This window comes from Saitoella complicata (assembly GCF_001661265.1).
Source record: "Saitoella complicata NRRL Y-17804 unplaced genomic scaffold SAICOscaffold_21, whole genome shotgun sequence".
Classification (NCBI taxonomy): domain Eukaryota; kingdom Fungi; phylum Ascomycota; class Saitoellomycetes; order Saitoellales; family Saitoellaceae; genus Saitoella; species Saitoella complicata.
The window spans coordinates 261,834-275,528 of NW_017567012.1; the positions used below are offsets into that span (position 1 = coordinate 261,834).

General features: G+C 53.8%; 7 protein-coding genes across 7 annotated transcripts; 2 read left to right on the forward strand and 5 right to left on the reverse strand.

Annotated features, from left to right (window-relative positions):
• Positions 1–70: 70 nt before the first annotated feature.
• Positions 71–610, forward strand: SAICODRAFT_9235 (uncharacterized protein; the record flags this gene model as incomplete). The annotated part of the gene is made up of 2 exons (XM_019171801.1): positions 71–483; positions 538–610. The coding sequence occupies 2 exons, from the start codon at positions 71–73 to the stop codon at positions 608–610; spliced, it is 486 nt and encodes a 161-aa protein (XP_019022349.1).
• A 528-nt stretch (positions 611–1,138) lies between these two features.
• On the reverse strand, positions 1,139–4,516 carry SAICODRAFT_36590 (kinesin-domain-containing protein; the record flags this gene model as incomplete). The annotated part of the gene is made up of 2 exons (XM_019168513.1): positions 1,139–1,440; positions 1,468–4,516. The coding sequence occupies 2 exons, from the start codon at positions 4,514–4,516 to the stop codon at positions 1,139–1,141; spliced, it is 3,351 nt and encodes a 1,116-aa protein (XP_019022350.1).
• Positions 4,517–5,140: 624 nt separating this feature from the next.
• SAICODRAFT_9237 (uncharacterized protein) lies at positions 5,141–6,304 on the reverse strand (the record flags this gene model as incomplete). Its single annotated transcript, XM_019171803.1, has 3 exons — positions 5,141–5,952; positions 6,004–6,192; positions 6,256–6,304. 3 exons carry the CDS (start codon positions 6,302–6,304, stop codon positions 5,141–5,143), a joined length of 1,050 nt encoding a protein of 349 aa, XP_019022351.1.
• A 194-nt stretch (positions 6,305–6,498) lies between these two features.
• SAICODRAFT_67150 (anaphase-promoting complex subunit Apc11) lies at positions 6,499–6,955 on the forward strand (the record flags this gene model as incomplete). The annotated part of the gene is made up of 4 exons (XM_019170290.1): positions 6,499–6,517; positions 6,569–6,691; positions 6,749–6,850; positions 6,906–6,955. The coding sequence occupies 4 exons, from the start codon at positions 6,499–6,501 to the stop codon at positions 6,917–6,919; spliced, it is 258 nt and encodes an 85-aa protein (XP_019022352.1). The 3' UTR covers positions 6,920–6,955.
• Positions 6,956–7,125: 170 nt separating this feature from the next.
• Positions 7,126–8,473, reverse strand: SAICODRAFT_36594 (GPI mannosyltransferase 1; the record flags this gene model as incomplete). Its single annotated transcript, XM_019168514.1, has 2 exons — positions 7,126–7,699; positions 7,752–8,473. 2 exons carry the CDS (start codon positions 8,471–8,473, stop codon positions 7,126–7,128), a joined length of 1,296 nt encoding a protein of 431 aa, XP_019022353.1.
• SAICODRAFT_159210 (terpenoid synthase) lies at positions 8,451–10,504 on the reverse strand. The gene is made up of 3 exons (XM_019165586.1): positions 10,379–10,504; positions 8,768–10,328; positions 8,451–8,591 (listed from the first exon to the last, which is right to left on the reverse strand). Exons 1-3 carry the CDS (start codon positions 10,402–10,404, stop codon positions 8,517–8,519), a joined length of 1,662 nt encoding a protein of 553 aa, XP_019022354.1. The 5' UTR covers positions 10,405–10,504; the 3' UTR covers positions 8,451–8,516.
• Positions 10,505–11,392: 888 nt separating this feature from the next.
• On the reverse strand, positions 11,393–13,687 carry SAICODRAFT_26993 (uncharacterized protein; the record flags this gene model as incomplete). The annotated part of the gene is made up of 1 exon (XM_019166991.1): positions 11,393–13,687. The coding sequence occupies one exon, from the start codon at positions 13,685–13,687 to the stop codon at positions 11,393–11,395; it is 2,295 nt and encodes a 764-aa protein (XP_019022355.1).
• Between the last annotated feature and the right edge of the window lie 8 nt (positions 13,688–13,695).

Below are 13,695 nucleotides of genomic sequence, written 5' to 3' on the forward strand. Positions count from 1 at the left end.
CGCGTTAATCGACCACCCCGGACGACGTACGGTAGCCATCATCAATCGTCAACAGTAAACAATAAACGACATGGATCCGTCCCTCTCCTACCATCAAGCATCAATCCTCTCAACACCTCCTCCCCACCCCTCACCAGGCCAACGTCCCCCTCCCTCCCTCATCCTCCTCAAAGACACACAAACCCAGTCCACCCGCCCACCCCGCCGCATCCAATACATCTTCTCCGACGACCCAGTCCCCTCCCTCCCACCGTCCTCAAAAGCTGTCATGATAGACATGGACCACGAAAACAAAGTCGTAAATGCGATGAGTATGAGCGAGGACTGGCAAGTCGTCGGAACCGAAGTTGCTAAATCCCCAAACTGGTTCGGAGAGCAACAGGAAGACGGGGGTGTCATGGTCACTATCCAAGGAACGGGCGTAGAAGGCGGTATTAGGAAAGGTGATGATATATTTGAGATGGCAAGGAAATTTACCGAGAGGTATGTATCGCCGAAATGCAACTTCATTATGAAGGTTCTGACTCGGTTGTGCAGAAATGCAACACTACGATCTATGATCGACTTATCGCCTGGAAAGGCAAAAAACGTGGAAGGCAAAGTTCTATGAGATATACGGCACTGTGAACGTCCAAGATGGCGATCATCGAATTGCTGTCCTTATGAGTATGCTCGTGTGAGCCACGGCCACGATCAACTGGAGGGACGGTCTGAATACTTCAGTTCTCAGAGCAGCGTCAATGTGAACTAGCCGCTCGTGGGACCATCAGATGCAACGGAACGAATATGAGTTGCGTTTCAAATGCTTGTGAGGCAACGGGTTACGATGATCCCACGAACCAATGACAGTTGTGTGACATGCCTGCGTTGGAACTCATGTTAGCGGATTGGTCAGATTACTACCTTAGGTGCCCACAGCTACAGTGAGTAAAGCTGGTTTTGAGAGAATAACTTTTCATTACAACCAAAAGTCCAGCGTCTGAACCGAATATCAAGACTACACCAAACCTCCAATAAAACATAGAACAGAAAGCGGCATTAAACGTATTAAACTCAAATAAAACCCACGTAAAACCCTCTATCACGGACGCCAAACGCCCTCTTATTCACAAACACCATCGTACTGTTTCCATCATCATCACATAGGCTTCCGAATTCTGTTCTCACGTCCAACAGCCGATGGGGCCCTCATCTTACTCTCGAAACTCCCTCTGGTCCGAGAATCCCTGGTACCATTCGCATTCGCAGCAGATGACTCCTGCATCACCTTTACCGGCACAGGCGGTTGCGCAAGAGGCGGCGCAGCAACCAACGCGACATCCTCCATCGTCTCAACAAGACCCGTAGCGTCCTCCATGACGTCGTCGATTGATCCATTCGCCTCGGCTGCTGATCCATTGGGCGAACCAACATTGGAAGAACCGTCCTTGGTAGCATCATCTCCAGACCCAGCCGTCTTCTCCCCACGGAACGCCGCCAGAATCTCAGAATGAGGCTTCGTAGTATTCCAAGTTTGGGTATACGTATACGCCTTCTTCTTCGGCGTCTGACCTGTCGGCACATCCTCCTTCAATTCCGACGTCGTAACATCCTTCCTGATACCCGCAACATGGTTCGCTGCGGCAGTCTGAAACGCACCGATCGTGGGCTTGTGTTGCTGGATGGCAGGAACGATCCTAGCACCGAAGGAGTTGACATCACCCTTGATGTTACCCAATGCACTCTGGAAGTTGGCATACGTAGAGGTGACGCCCGTACCGAGAGCCTCAACACTGTTCGCGTGCGCCTCATGGTGAGCAGCGACCTGAGCACGAGCCCTAGTTACAAACTCATCCAACTCCCTAACCTGCGCATCAACGACAGAAATCTGGTTATCCACGAGCGCAACAGTCTCGGCATGAATCGCTTTCGTAGACTCTTGAATCGCAACACCCTTCTCCATCGCATACTTGGCACCCGTGATGAGCTGGTTTTTCGTCGCCCCTTTCATTTCGACGAACTTGCGTGCGTAAGTCCTGTCCTTGTCCAGCCACGAATCAACACCAGAGTTGAACACAGATGTAGAAGCATCTCCAGCCTGTCTACTAGCCTCCAAACCAGCCTGAGCACCGGCGACCTTCTCTGCCCATCTCTGGTCTTGCGCAGCAGACATCGATCCAAACAACGCCGTGATCTGCGCAAGCATCTGCTCCCTCTCCCTCTGCGCATCAGCCTTCTCCTGCTGGAGCGCACTCGCCAAGTTCGCGCTCGTAGTCAAAAGGTTCGCCGAGGTAGCCTTGTTGGCAGCGACCAATTCTCCCCTCAAGCGCTCAATCTCATCTTGCTGCGCTTGAAGATGTCTCTGGGTATCCTCAGTAAGAGCCTTGAGCTTCGCACCGACATCATGGAAGGAAGTGTTGAGTCCCTGCTGGAACTGAACGATCTCCGTAATGACCTCAGTAGCGATCCTCTCTGTCGCACCGTTCAAGCCAGTCAACGCCTCATTCAACTTGACACTAATCCCCTCCCTAAGCGTCTTGATCTCACCCAAAACACCACTCATATCCTCCTTCGCCGCACCCAAGTTGCCCTCGAGCTCCTGCTTGCTCTGCGCGAACTTGGACAAGGCACTCTCCACATACACCTGCCCGTCGGCCAACTTCTTCGCTTCCGCAGCGACGAACTCGGAAATCTTCTCCTCCAACCCAGCAGCGAAGATGTTTTGCTTCTTCGTAAAGTCAAGGATACCCTTGTCCAACTCTTCCGTCATCTGTTTCGCGCGCCCCTGGAGGTTCTTGAAGGCGTTCTTGTTGTGGGCCTCTACCTCGGCCTTCCTATCAACCTTGGCATGCAACCCCTCCACGTCCTTCACTGTCGCACCGACAGTGCCGCGAAGTTCCTGTGCAACAGTATCCAACTCAAACTCCGTCGTCTGATGCGCCTTCCTGATGACCGTCTCCTCCTCCCACGCCATCTTCGTTACCTCCAGGTTCTTCTCAGTTCCTTCGAGTGTCGTCTGAGTATCCGCCAACGTCTTCGAAGTCTCAGTCAACTCCCTTTTAGTGTTTGTGAGCAGGAGCATATTCTGATCAAACTGCTCCCTCGTACTCTTCAAACTTGCCTCAATGACCTCAATCCTCCTCTGTCCCTCCTCAGCCAACAACCTCCGACTTTCACTCTCAGCCTTCATCTCCTCAAACGACTCTGTAGTGAGGTAAATACCATTCTTCGTCCGGGTAGCCGAGAGATCGCTCTTCAGCCTCTCAATCTCCTGAACGTACTCCTTGATCAACGCTTTCTTTGTCATCAACTGATTCGCCTGGGGTTTATTCCGGATATTCTTCGCGCGGTTGGCGTAATCAAGGGTACTCAGGGTCTCGTCCAAATTCACCTTCGCAGGCGAGACAGTCGCGATAATACACGTCTTCGTCCGTCCACCGAGCGAATCTTGCAACAAACGCGTCAACTTTGACTCACGATACGGGATATGGGAACTCCTCTCCACAAGCGAGTTGATAACACGTCCGAGCGTCAACAAACTTTGGTTAATCATACCAGCTTCGCGAGCGCGCTTGTTCTCTGCGCCAGACCTTTGGATGTTCTCGGAACCGGCCAAATCGACCAAATGGAGTTTCCCGACCTTGAGCATATCCTCACCCTCAGTCTTTTCTTTGACGTAGACAGTGATGGTGAAGACGGAGTGCGAACGAGAAGACATGTCGTTCATCTTCGTCGCAGCGATTTGGCGCTTGAGAGTACCGTCCTGCAAGACCTTCATTCCCTCTGCCGCAGTGCTGATCAAGGCCTCCTCAATGCCCTGGACCACAACACCCTTCTTAGGCTCCTCGATAATCCTGATCTTCGCAGCCTCATCCGTCGCCAGCAAATCCTTCAACTCCTCATTGTACAACTCAATATACGAGATCTTGACGCTGTACTCCATATCCTCCACATCCAATGCATGAAAAAGCCTAAACAACGTTCGCGGGATTATACCCGCACCATCCTTAAACGTTCCATTCGGGTTATCCTGTACATCACCAGACATGGTAAACGTCTTTCCCGTACCCGTCTGTCCATACGCGAAGATAGTACAGTTATACCCTTCCAACACCTCCTGCAAGATCGGCGCAACGACAGCATCGTAGACCATACCCTGATCCGCCTCGGGACCGAAAACGCGGTCGAAAGTGTACATGCGTGGGTTCGCGCTCGACACGGGGTTCTGGACACAAACCTCCCTTCCACGCGTACCACCCGGCAAAGACAACACAACACCCGAGTTCTCCTTGATCTCGCGATCGTTACGACCGCGACATCTCACGACGACTTGAATGTTCGTTTCCTCATCCGTCTCTACTTCCTTCTTCTTCGGTCGGGGAGCGGCGGGAGCGGCGGTGGTGCTCTGGACGGAGGAGGAGGAGGATGAGCGAGCGGGTGGTGCACGAGTTGTAGAAGCTGCGCTCGGACGCGATGATGTGTATGTACCCGTCCTAGATGCAGTACGTGATGGTGGGCGTGCCGCTGGTGGACGCATTGATCCGTTCGACGAAAGTGACGCCGACGATGGCGGTCGAGTAAGAGAACCAGCGACCATTTCCGCGATAAATGCTTCGATAAAAGCTTGACCTGGGTGAGTTTAAGCGAAAGTTTGTCGATGGATTTGGTGTTGATGGGTTGTCGAGTCTCCAAGTTCGCGCAACTCCAATGTTTGTTTACAGCGGATAGGGTCCCTCGGAAACAACGCTAACCAGATTTGGAATAATCATTACGACCGAATGTCAACGTTACTTCAGCTTCGCATTTTTGGTGCAATCCGGCAAAAGTCATATACCAACATCGAGATGGCTACAGCTCCCAAACAATCTTCAAATACTGCTGAAATCCAGGCAAACTCGATCACTCTGCCGCTGCTGTGCGCAAGTTGGTGTCTTCATGGTTGCCCGAAGAATCAGATAACAAGCCACGCATTCGGAGGTTGGGGAGAAGAAGGGTGGTAACAAGAAGGGCGGGTTCTCTTTTGACAGTTACAAGCAGGAGAAATCAAAGAAGGCGAAGAAGAGGACGAGAAATGAGCAGGCTGCTGCAGCCGCCAGCGAACGTCAATGAGAAGAGGCTTGAAGTATCATTATTGAGGAATGAATAACCAATACCTAGATGGTCAAGGTTCGAACAACGTCCCTCTGCCCCTCGGAGCGGGAGATCCTCTCGCCAGGATGACAGGGACCGGCCCTCCTCGTCCACGTGATGGTACGATAAACACAGGGGCAGCTGGCTCAGCCCTCGCAGTCCCAGGACTACCACCTGGCCTCCCTCTACCACCTCTTCCCTCACTCCTCGCACTCCCGGGCCTCGAACCACCGCCACCTCTTCCATTCTGCCTGCTCCCACTCCTTCCACTCCTCCCTCCAGACCCTTCCCTCCCATGCCCTGTACCACTGCTCTGGCCATACTTCGCCTTCCATTCCTTAACCCCCCTCACAACCCTCTTATCTATCTCCTCAAGACTAACGCATACAATCCCATACCAACTCGCATACTGCGCCAGTTCGAGATCATCCGTGACGAAGGGAATTGATGGGTTCTTCTCGTGGAGGAAGAGGTAGCAGTGGAAGAGGGAGCGGAGGTGGCGGGGGGTGTCGGTGTGTTGAGGGCCGAGGTCTTCCTCCTCCTCTTCTTCAGCGTCTTCAGCATGCTCCGTATCGTCTTTAGTCTCCGAAGGCGTATGTGTAGAGTCGGTGTCGGCCAGTTCCGGCTCAACCGGCGGAATGAAGAACCTCTCGCACGCCTCCCAACCCCCTTCCCACCTCTCCTCCTGCCCCTGAAACCTGAAACTCCCCTTCGTACTCGTTCCGCCATTTCCAGCAGCCGTCTTCTTCCCCGTCGGAGCCCTGTCCAGCCAGCGAATCGCCTCACGCGCCTTGATATTAGCCGTCTCCGCACCCTTCTTTAGACGATCCAAGTCGTCAAGTACTGTACATTTGCCAATCAGCATTTATTCGGCCAAGAGGGAAAAAGATGTACCAGCAAGAGGAAGAATCACGTCCACAGCGCATTCTCCAACCCATCGCTTCACAACATCCAAACCAAGCGTCATAGCGGTAGCATCAACCACGACCTCGCACCGCGGCACGGGCGGGACTTGGATATTGCTTCGCGTACTCGCGACACGGTCTTCAAGTTGTGAGACTTCATGTGTCAACCTAGCAGCCGCTATACCCCAACCCCACCATCAACACCCATCATCACAACAACGGACAAAAGAACCGAACATACCAAGGGCCTTTGAAAGAGAAGCTAACCGAGCAACTTTATCATCTGACATTTAATTCACGTGTACGTATTCCGAGTTCGGGTTAAGTAAGCATCGAGAACTTTCAATCGTTTGTTCAATTGGCCAAGATCTCGATTGATGATGTTTGGTTAGTTGCCGTAAATAAGGTTTTTTTGGCGGTTCGGGATTCGCCGCACAAGGCGAGGCACCAAACGGACCCCACACGTAAACAAAACACCAAGGAGATGAAGGTTACGATCAATTGTTCGTTGATTCTCACCGTTCAATTGGATGAATGCTGATGGTGGGGTATAGCCGCTCACTTCGCCGCGACTTGGCACTGGTCCGTCCCACCGGACGAAGTCTGCGGTATCTGCCGTGTCCCGTTCGACGGCTGCTGTCCCGAATGCTCCATCCCTGGTGACGACTGTCCATTAAGTATGTTCCCAATGCTTTCAGCCAAGCTTGGTGGCCAATGCTGATGGTTTCGTACAGTTTGGGGCAAATGCACACACGTATACCACTTGCACTGTATCCTCCGTTGGATCAACTCGGAGAACTCGAAGGGACAATGTCCGCTTGATAGACAGCCATGGGGTAGGAGGGATTTGCCGAGTGTATCACGGCGTACAGTGGCTAATTCGTCTTACAGTCACTGCAACATAGCGATTCGCACCCTCGTCAGAATGCTCTTCCAACGTTATACCCGGGTTTTTCATCGACATGCATACGGTTCGGACATCGGCGTTCTTCATTCTCATTCATCATTCGATTTCAATGCAATATACTATGCTATTCAGCGTCTATCGCTCTAGTCATTTCTGTACTATCATCGTTACCTGTGCAATTGTCTTCTCTTGGGTATCTGCGAATCACCCCCAATAAATCTTCCTCACAACCCCTCTCTTATCCCACATCCCCGGCCCTCCAAGCTTCCCCACAACAACTCCCAAAATCCACACATTGACCCCAAAGAACAACATCCCCGCAACCCACAACCCCGGAAAAAAGGTGTTCTCGCCCAAGAATTCAAGAGCATACGCCCGGTGCAGCCATACCGCCTGTGCACCCACCCACAACGCAAGAGCAGCCAGACCCTTGTACGGTTTCGTGAGGAGCGGCGAGTTGGGGAGGTACAGCGGTAACAGGACGAGGTACCACATAAAGTACTGTGACGTACAAACCTTGTTGAACGCAACAAACGCAAAAGTCTGTGCGAACATGGTCCCAGGTAAATCCCTCCCAGCAAATGCAAAGGGTAGAACGACACAACTCAACAACAACTGTGGCACGAACGCAAAACTATGGAACGGAATCCACTGCGAAGCCTTGATCGCCGGTGAAGCAGACAAATATAGTAACAGTTGGTACGGCGAGAAATTGTGTCGGTGGTCGGAGCGCTTGAGGTGATGGAAATACGTGTGTTCGAGAAATTCGGCGTCATAACTGTGAGCGTGATTGTTAGCATATCTGATAGCAGAACGCCTGTCGTACTCACAGGTAGTACATCCCGCACGTCAATCCAACAAACGTAACCGCACTCGCAAACGCAAAGTTAAACCTCGACGGATTAACCCACGCCAACCCCTTCTCCACCCAAGCCTTCTCCTCTTTCGATACCTCCTCCTCCCCATCAACCTCCGTCTTCACCCCTTCTCCAGCAGGGGCCTCAACACTCCCCTCATAACTCTCATCCATAGCAACCAACACAGCCGGCACATACACAATCGGATAAATCTTAAAATGCACAGCAAGCCCCATGAGTACACCAGCCGTATGCGTCCTCTTCTTTACCACCGCCAACAAACTCCCCACGACCATGGCACCCAACAATCCCTCCGCATTACCTCTGGTCGAAATAACAGCAACGAGGGGGTTCAACAGCCACAATGCAGAAAAATTGAGTGCCCTCGCCGTCCGCATTCCCCGGAGTTGCAGGATTCTGATGGTACAGTATCCGGCAACCAAATCACCCACGGCGAACAACACCTTCCCCCATGCAGTCCACGCACCACCCCACGCAGTCGGCACGACCATCCACGCCAACAGCGGCGTATACCGATACGTATCCCTCTCATACGGACTCCCACCCCTCCAGACATATTTAGCAGCATCCGTGAAGACCTGGTAGTCGATATCCGTATACTTCAACGGAGAATGCGCATCTTGCCACATTCCATAACACAACAACACAGCCCTCATGACCCCAGCCGCCCACATCATCCCTCCCACACTCCCCACGCCCTTCCACCCCATCCCCCACTCAGCCACCGAAATCTCCGGCCGATATATCGCTTTCACAACAATCCACAACCGCTTCCACCTCCCAATCCTCGCCCTCATCGGATACACCCCATCCCCACCCTCCTTACACACCCTCCCAACCTCCCCCCCAATCGCCCAATACGCCTCACAAGCACTCCGAACCCCCGGCCTACACCCCCTCGGCAAACTCCCAATCGCCGTCCAACTCCCCTCATACATCCCCCCCGCAACCCCCAACATCCGTCTCGCCCAACTCTTACACCGTCCCGCTAACCCATTCTGCCGCACGACGCGTTCGAGTGCGGGACCGGGTGGGTTATGGGACGCGAGTGCAAGGAGTTCAGGGAGTTCGCCGGGGGAGGTATAGGTAAAGGGTACGTAACACCGACCCATTGCTGCATCTGTCAGAATGTCGCGGGATATATTGACCAATTGCAACACCAACCCCATTTCGCGCGCTTTCTGCATGACTTCCGCCCGTGGCATGGGACCACAGCTTTCGTTGGTGTTGGGTAGCATGAGCCAGACGCAGATTTCGGCGACGGTGGATGCGACGTAGGAGGAGTATTTGAGGAGGTCGGATTCGGTGTGGACTTTGCGTTTGCCTTCTAAATCCCATTCGTAGCCTTGGAAGAGTTCCAATAAAGGCTCTTTTGGAATTTTGGTCCGAAGTAGGCGTCCCAGGGTCCGGAAGGCTGGATTCTCATGCTTCACCTCACCCTCTATCTTCTTGACCTCCCCTACCTCCAGCTCTTCTCTGGAAGGAAACGTGTCGGCAACCCACCTCTTCATCTCCCCCAACTTCTTCTTCCGCTCCTCGACAGTCCCGTGCGAGGCTTCATCAGCAACATCATCCGTAACGCGACAAAACGCGTACACAACGCAGAGATTCTGCCTCATCTCCGGTCCAAAGACGAAGGAAGAAGTGTAGAATGACGAAGACGCTTCCCGAAGAATATCTATCGAGGAAGCGATATCATCCACGAGTAACTCATCCAATTGCCCAAATTCATGCGTCAAGAGTGCTCGAACCAACGCGCCGAAATAAGAGAGGGAGAATGAGGGAGTGGTATCGACGCCCTTGAGTGCAGGTGCGACATCAGCGTAGGTGTGTAGTAAAGCAGCTGCAAGGTCGAACGCACTACACCCAAGTACCACAACCCCCGTCGTCACCGCAAAGAACACCGCTTCCTCAACTGGCATCCCCCTCCACACCTCCCACTCCAAGCTCGTCCTTTCGCTAATATGCCACACGCCCGCTCTCATTGCGACCGTATCGACAACCCACAGATAAACCGTAGGAAGGGTGAGTGAGAGGATGAATGAGAGAGGTCTGCGGAGGGTGTAAGAGGCTGAGAGGTACCAGAGGAATGCGAGGACGGGGGAGATCCAGGCGACGATGCAGGCCATATAAAACGTTTTCTCGCCTGGGATTGCCAACGAGTACGCCCACGCTCCGAACGCGAGTAACACCGCACACGGCACCACCCTAACACTGTTCCCCATCGGCCTCACATCCAAAATCGGTAACCGCTCAACCCTCGTCAACAACGAAAACAACGTCCCAACACCCCACGTCTGCACCACAAAAAACAGATACTCCTCAATCGGTACCCACCCAATCGTGCCAACGACACACGTAGGACAATACCACCATGCGTCGTGGTAGATGATGTAGTTGTCCCAGGGTGTGGTGTAGATGACTGCGATGAGGATGAGGAAGGACCATTTGATTGTGTCTTGCGGGGTGCGGAGGGGTTGGTAGAGGAGTTGGAGGAGGAGGAGGGGGGGTAACGTGAATAGAAGATGGCTGTGGTCGGGTTAGTATGGATGATTGAGCCATTGATACACATTACCTACACTTGGAAATAAGTCAATTGGCCCATACTGAATGCTCTTGCTTGTCGTAATCACTCAATTGGCATCGACCTCTCGTCCCTATATGCTCAATTGCTCCAGTCGATCCCGGTGGTTCGATATAGCCGTCTACCCGCACACACGGTTGGGGACTTAGCCAAAATCGATCGATCGTCCTGTCAGCGGCGAAGGACTTGCGCAGGGAGGGCGCGTTCCGGCAGTACAAACACTACACCATGTTCTCTGAAGCACCCGGGCAATTGGAATGGTGAGCATACATCCAGTCAATTGATCGAAAAATGATGGTGGTTGACAAGGAGTAGTTTGGAAGATTAGTCCGTATCGGCATCGACGCCGTCCTCGTCTCAACAGCCCTTGCAGGCATCAAACGCACAACAGGCCTAACGTGCGTCTCCCCATTCACCTCTCTTCACGTACCATCGCATTGGAGCCTTTGCTAACCCTCCTCTCCCCAGCCCCCGCCAAGATCTAGACTTCCTATCCCCCTACCCAGAAGCATCATACCTAACAAAATTACTCGTCACAAAATACCTCGAAACAGGCGAATGGTTCCTCGATTACGCATCCTCTCACGCTGCTTCGTCTGGGTGGTTTGAGGACTCCAAAGGCAAAAAGGGGGGTGGGTGGCTGTGACTTGTTGGGTGGGAGTGGGAGAGGGAGAAGATTGCTCGGAATTTGGGGAGGAGGAGGTGGGATGAGTGAGTAGGGATACCCGTGGTGCGGTTTGGGGAGAGGAGGAGAAGACTCCACTCAAGATGATATTATTGGGACGGTACCACACACCATTAACAAATACTTTATTACTCAACTCATACTCATCCTAGGCCTATGCTGTAAATGCTCATACCCACAATAATAAATAACGCCAGTACCCAGACCACGGCCAACATCCAGGCCAATTCAGAACCAAATACAACAGCAACCCCAGTCACTACCCCTACCCTTCCTCAGTGTCAGTGTCACCCAAATTTAAGATGCTTAGCCCCGAACCAATCCTCAGTCCTCCCCAACTACCCCAGCCGGCACCCAACTCTTCCTCGCCAACGGACTACTCATCTTACTAGCAAACTGCATACTCTTTCGTCTCGCTGACATTAAGTTTTGTGCTTCGAGGGGTGTTGGGAGGGGTTTGTCGCCGAATTTGATATGGGTGCCGCTTTTCCTTTTGTCAGAAGTCGCGTGAGAAGGGGAGAGGGATGAGGGCGGGGAGCGTGGGGGAAGAGGGGGTGGGGTGTTGGCGGCAGGGCGTTGAATGGGGGGTGGGAGGTGGACTGGTTTCACGAAATCCAGCTTTGGGATTTCTTGCCTTTCCCTTTCCTTTTCCTGTTCCTTTTGCTTCTCCTTCTTCTCCTTGTCTCCCCTCGCTTTCTCCTTCTCGCGCTCTTCCTTCGATTTCGACCTTCGTTCGTCCCAAGGTGACTTTGTCGACGTCGAGCTCACACTCCTTTCCTTCTCCTGCCTCGAGGACTTGCTTACCGAAGATGGCGTGCTAGCGCTGCTCGTCGGAGACTGCGGCCTATCAGCCTTCGGCGGCTTCGCCGGCAACGACGGATGTCCTGTCAACTGCAACCCTACCCCAGCGCCCGCCTTCGATACAGCCGCGGCCTCCCTCTCCTCTCTCCTCCTCTCCTTCGCCGGACTCGGCATCGACGTCGACGTCGACCTACCCGGACTCCCAAGCCCAGCACCCTTACCCGGACTCGCACCCACATGTGCAATTCCTTTGACCGGAGACCCAAGCACCAACCCCAACCCCACCAACGCCTTCGGCTCCATACTCTTCCTCCTCCTATGCCCTCCCATCCCCGTCCCCGAAGCCTTACTCTTCCCCTCAACCTCAACAACATACGCTCGTTCCTCGACCTTCCTACCCTCCCGCTCACACGCCAAGACCCATCCCAACCCTACACACCTCACCCCGTTCCCCTCTTTCTCCTCGGAACGGAGACGGAGTGCTTCACGGACTTTGTCAAGTGTGCGCTTTCCGCCTTCTTTGAACACTACGTGCGTAACACCAGGTTCGGGGGACGAAGTCTCGCTCCATGGGTTCCAGGTCCAGGTTTTGAGGGTTCGAGCGCCTAGTCTTTCGAGGATTGAGGCGAAGGGGGGAGATGCGTCGTCGCCGTCTGCGGTGCGTACGTCGACATAGACCACGCAGCCGTGGAGAGGACCACGCGCCTTGCGGGGGGAGGGTGCGGAGGAGGCGGATGAGGTGGAGGCTGGTTTCAGTTTGCGGGGTGAGTATTCCTCCTCGTCACGCACGCTCGCTTTCGACATACTCTTCCGTGCAGAGGAAGAGCTGGAGCGCTTGCAGGGCGAAGAGAGGATATCATCAAACGAGTCCTCCGTCTCCGGTGTCGGCGACTTGCGTACGATTGCGGCACTCTTCCTCCTCTCACGATCCTTCCTCGGCGAATCCGGGTTCGAGGTTTCTTGCTCCCTCTTTCGTGGGTTGGCCTCCTTGACGTGCAACCTCGAAAAACTAAAACTCAACGGCGCCAACCCCGACCCCGACCTTGACGGCGTACCGCCCTCGGTTCCACTGCTTCCCAAACTCTCTCTAGGCACGACAGGCCGCCACAACTCATCCTCCCCCTCCGCCTCCCTCTTCTTGCCAAGCTTGTCCCGCGTAATCGTCGGTGGTGTAGGAGGCCGCGCACCCACGACCTCCATCGGACTCCGCCTTCCCGCAATGATGGTCAGTGACCGTGTCCGTGGCGGCGGCTGCGGAATCTCTTCTTCATCTTCACCCTCTGACGAAGACGAAATATCGTTCAACGGAACCTGGTATTCGACGCATACATCCCCCAACACCGTTCTCTCGGCTGCTGGCGTCGACGATACGGGTGCCAATGGTCTTCGTGCGGAGGGTAGTGAGACGGAGACGGAGACGGGTTTGCCGAGTGATTTTCGGCGTGGTTTGGAGGTCGAGGTTGGTGAGCGGCGGGTGCTGGAACTCGCACCAGGTGAGCGCCGCGTTGTTGAACTCGTACTCGTCCGTACTGTGTGTGTATTCACACTCGGCGTAGCTGCCTTTCGTAGGGGTACCCTGCCCGCTGCTGTTGACATCGGCATCCGTGATCTCGACGTCGATAGTGGTACCAATATTTCATCTTCGGGTGCATTCTCTTTTGTCGCCCGGGTCCGGCGGGGTGTCGACGGTTCTGACCTCTTGACTGGACAGAATGTAGAAAGGACCGGATCTGGAGCTGGTGCACCGACGTCGGCGGCTCGGGTACGGGAGCGGGTTATGCGTGCTGAGGTTCGTGGAGTTACCCTTGGGGCCTCCATGGTTTGTG

Excerpts from the sequence above, each read along its gene's own strand:
- SAICODRAFT_159210 (XM_019165586.1), bottom strand. The coding sequence starts at position 10,404 with ATGGGCCAATTGACTTATTTCCAAGT. Across the intron at positions 10,329-10,378 it reads CAATTGACTTATTTCCAAGT|CCATCTTCTATTCACGTTAC; the intron begins GTAGGTAATGTG and ends ACCCGACCACAG. Across the intron at positions 8,592-8,767 it reads CGGGACGGTGTAAGAGTTGG|GGCGAGGATTGGGAGGTGGA; the intron begins GCGAGACGGATG and ends GTATCCGATGAG.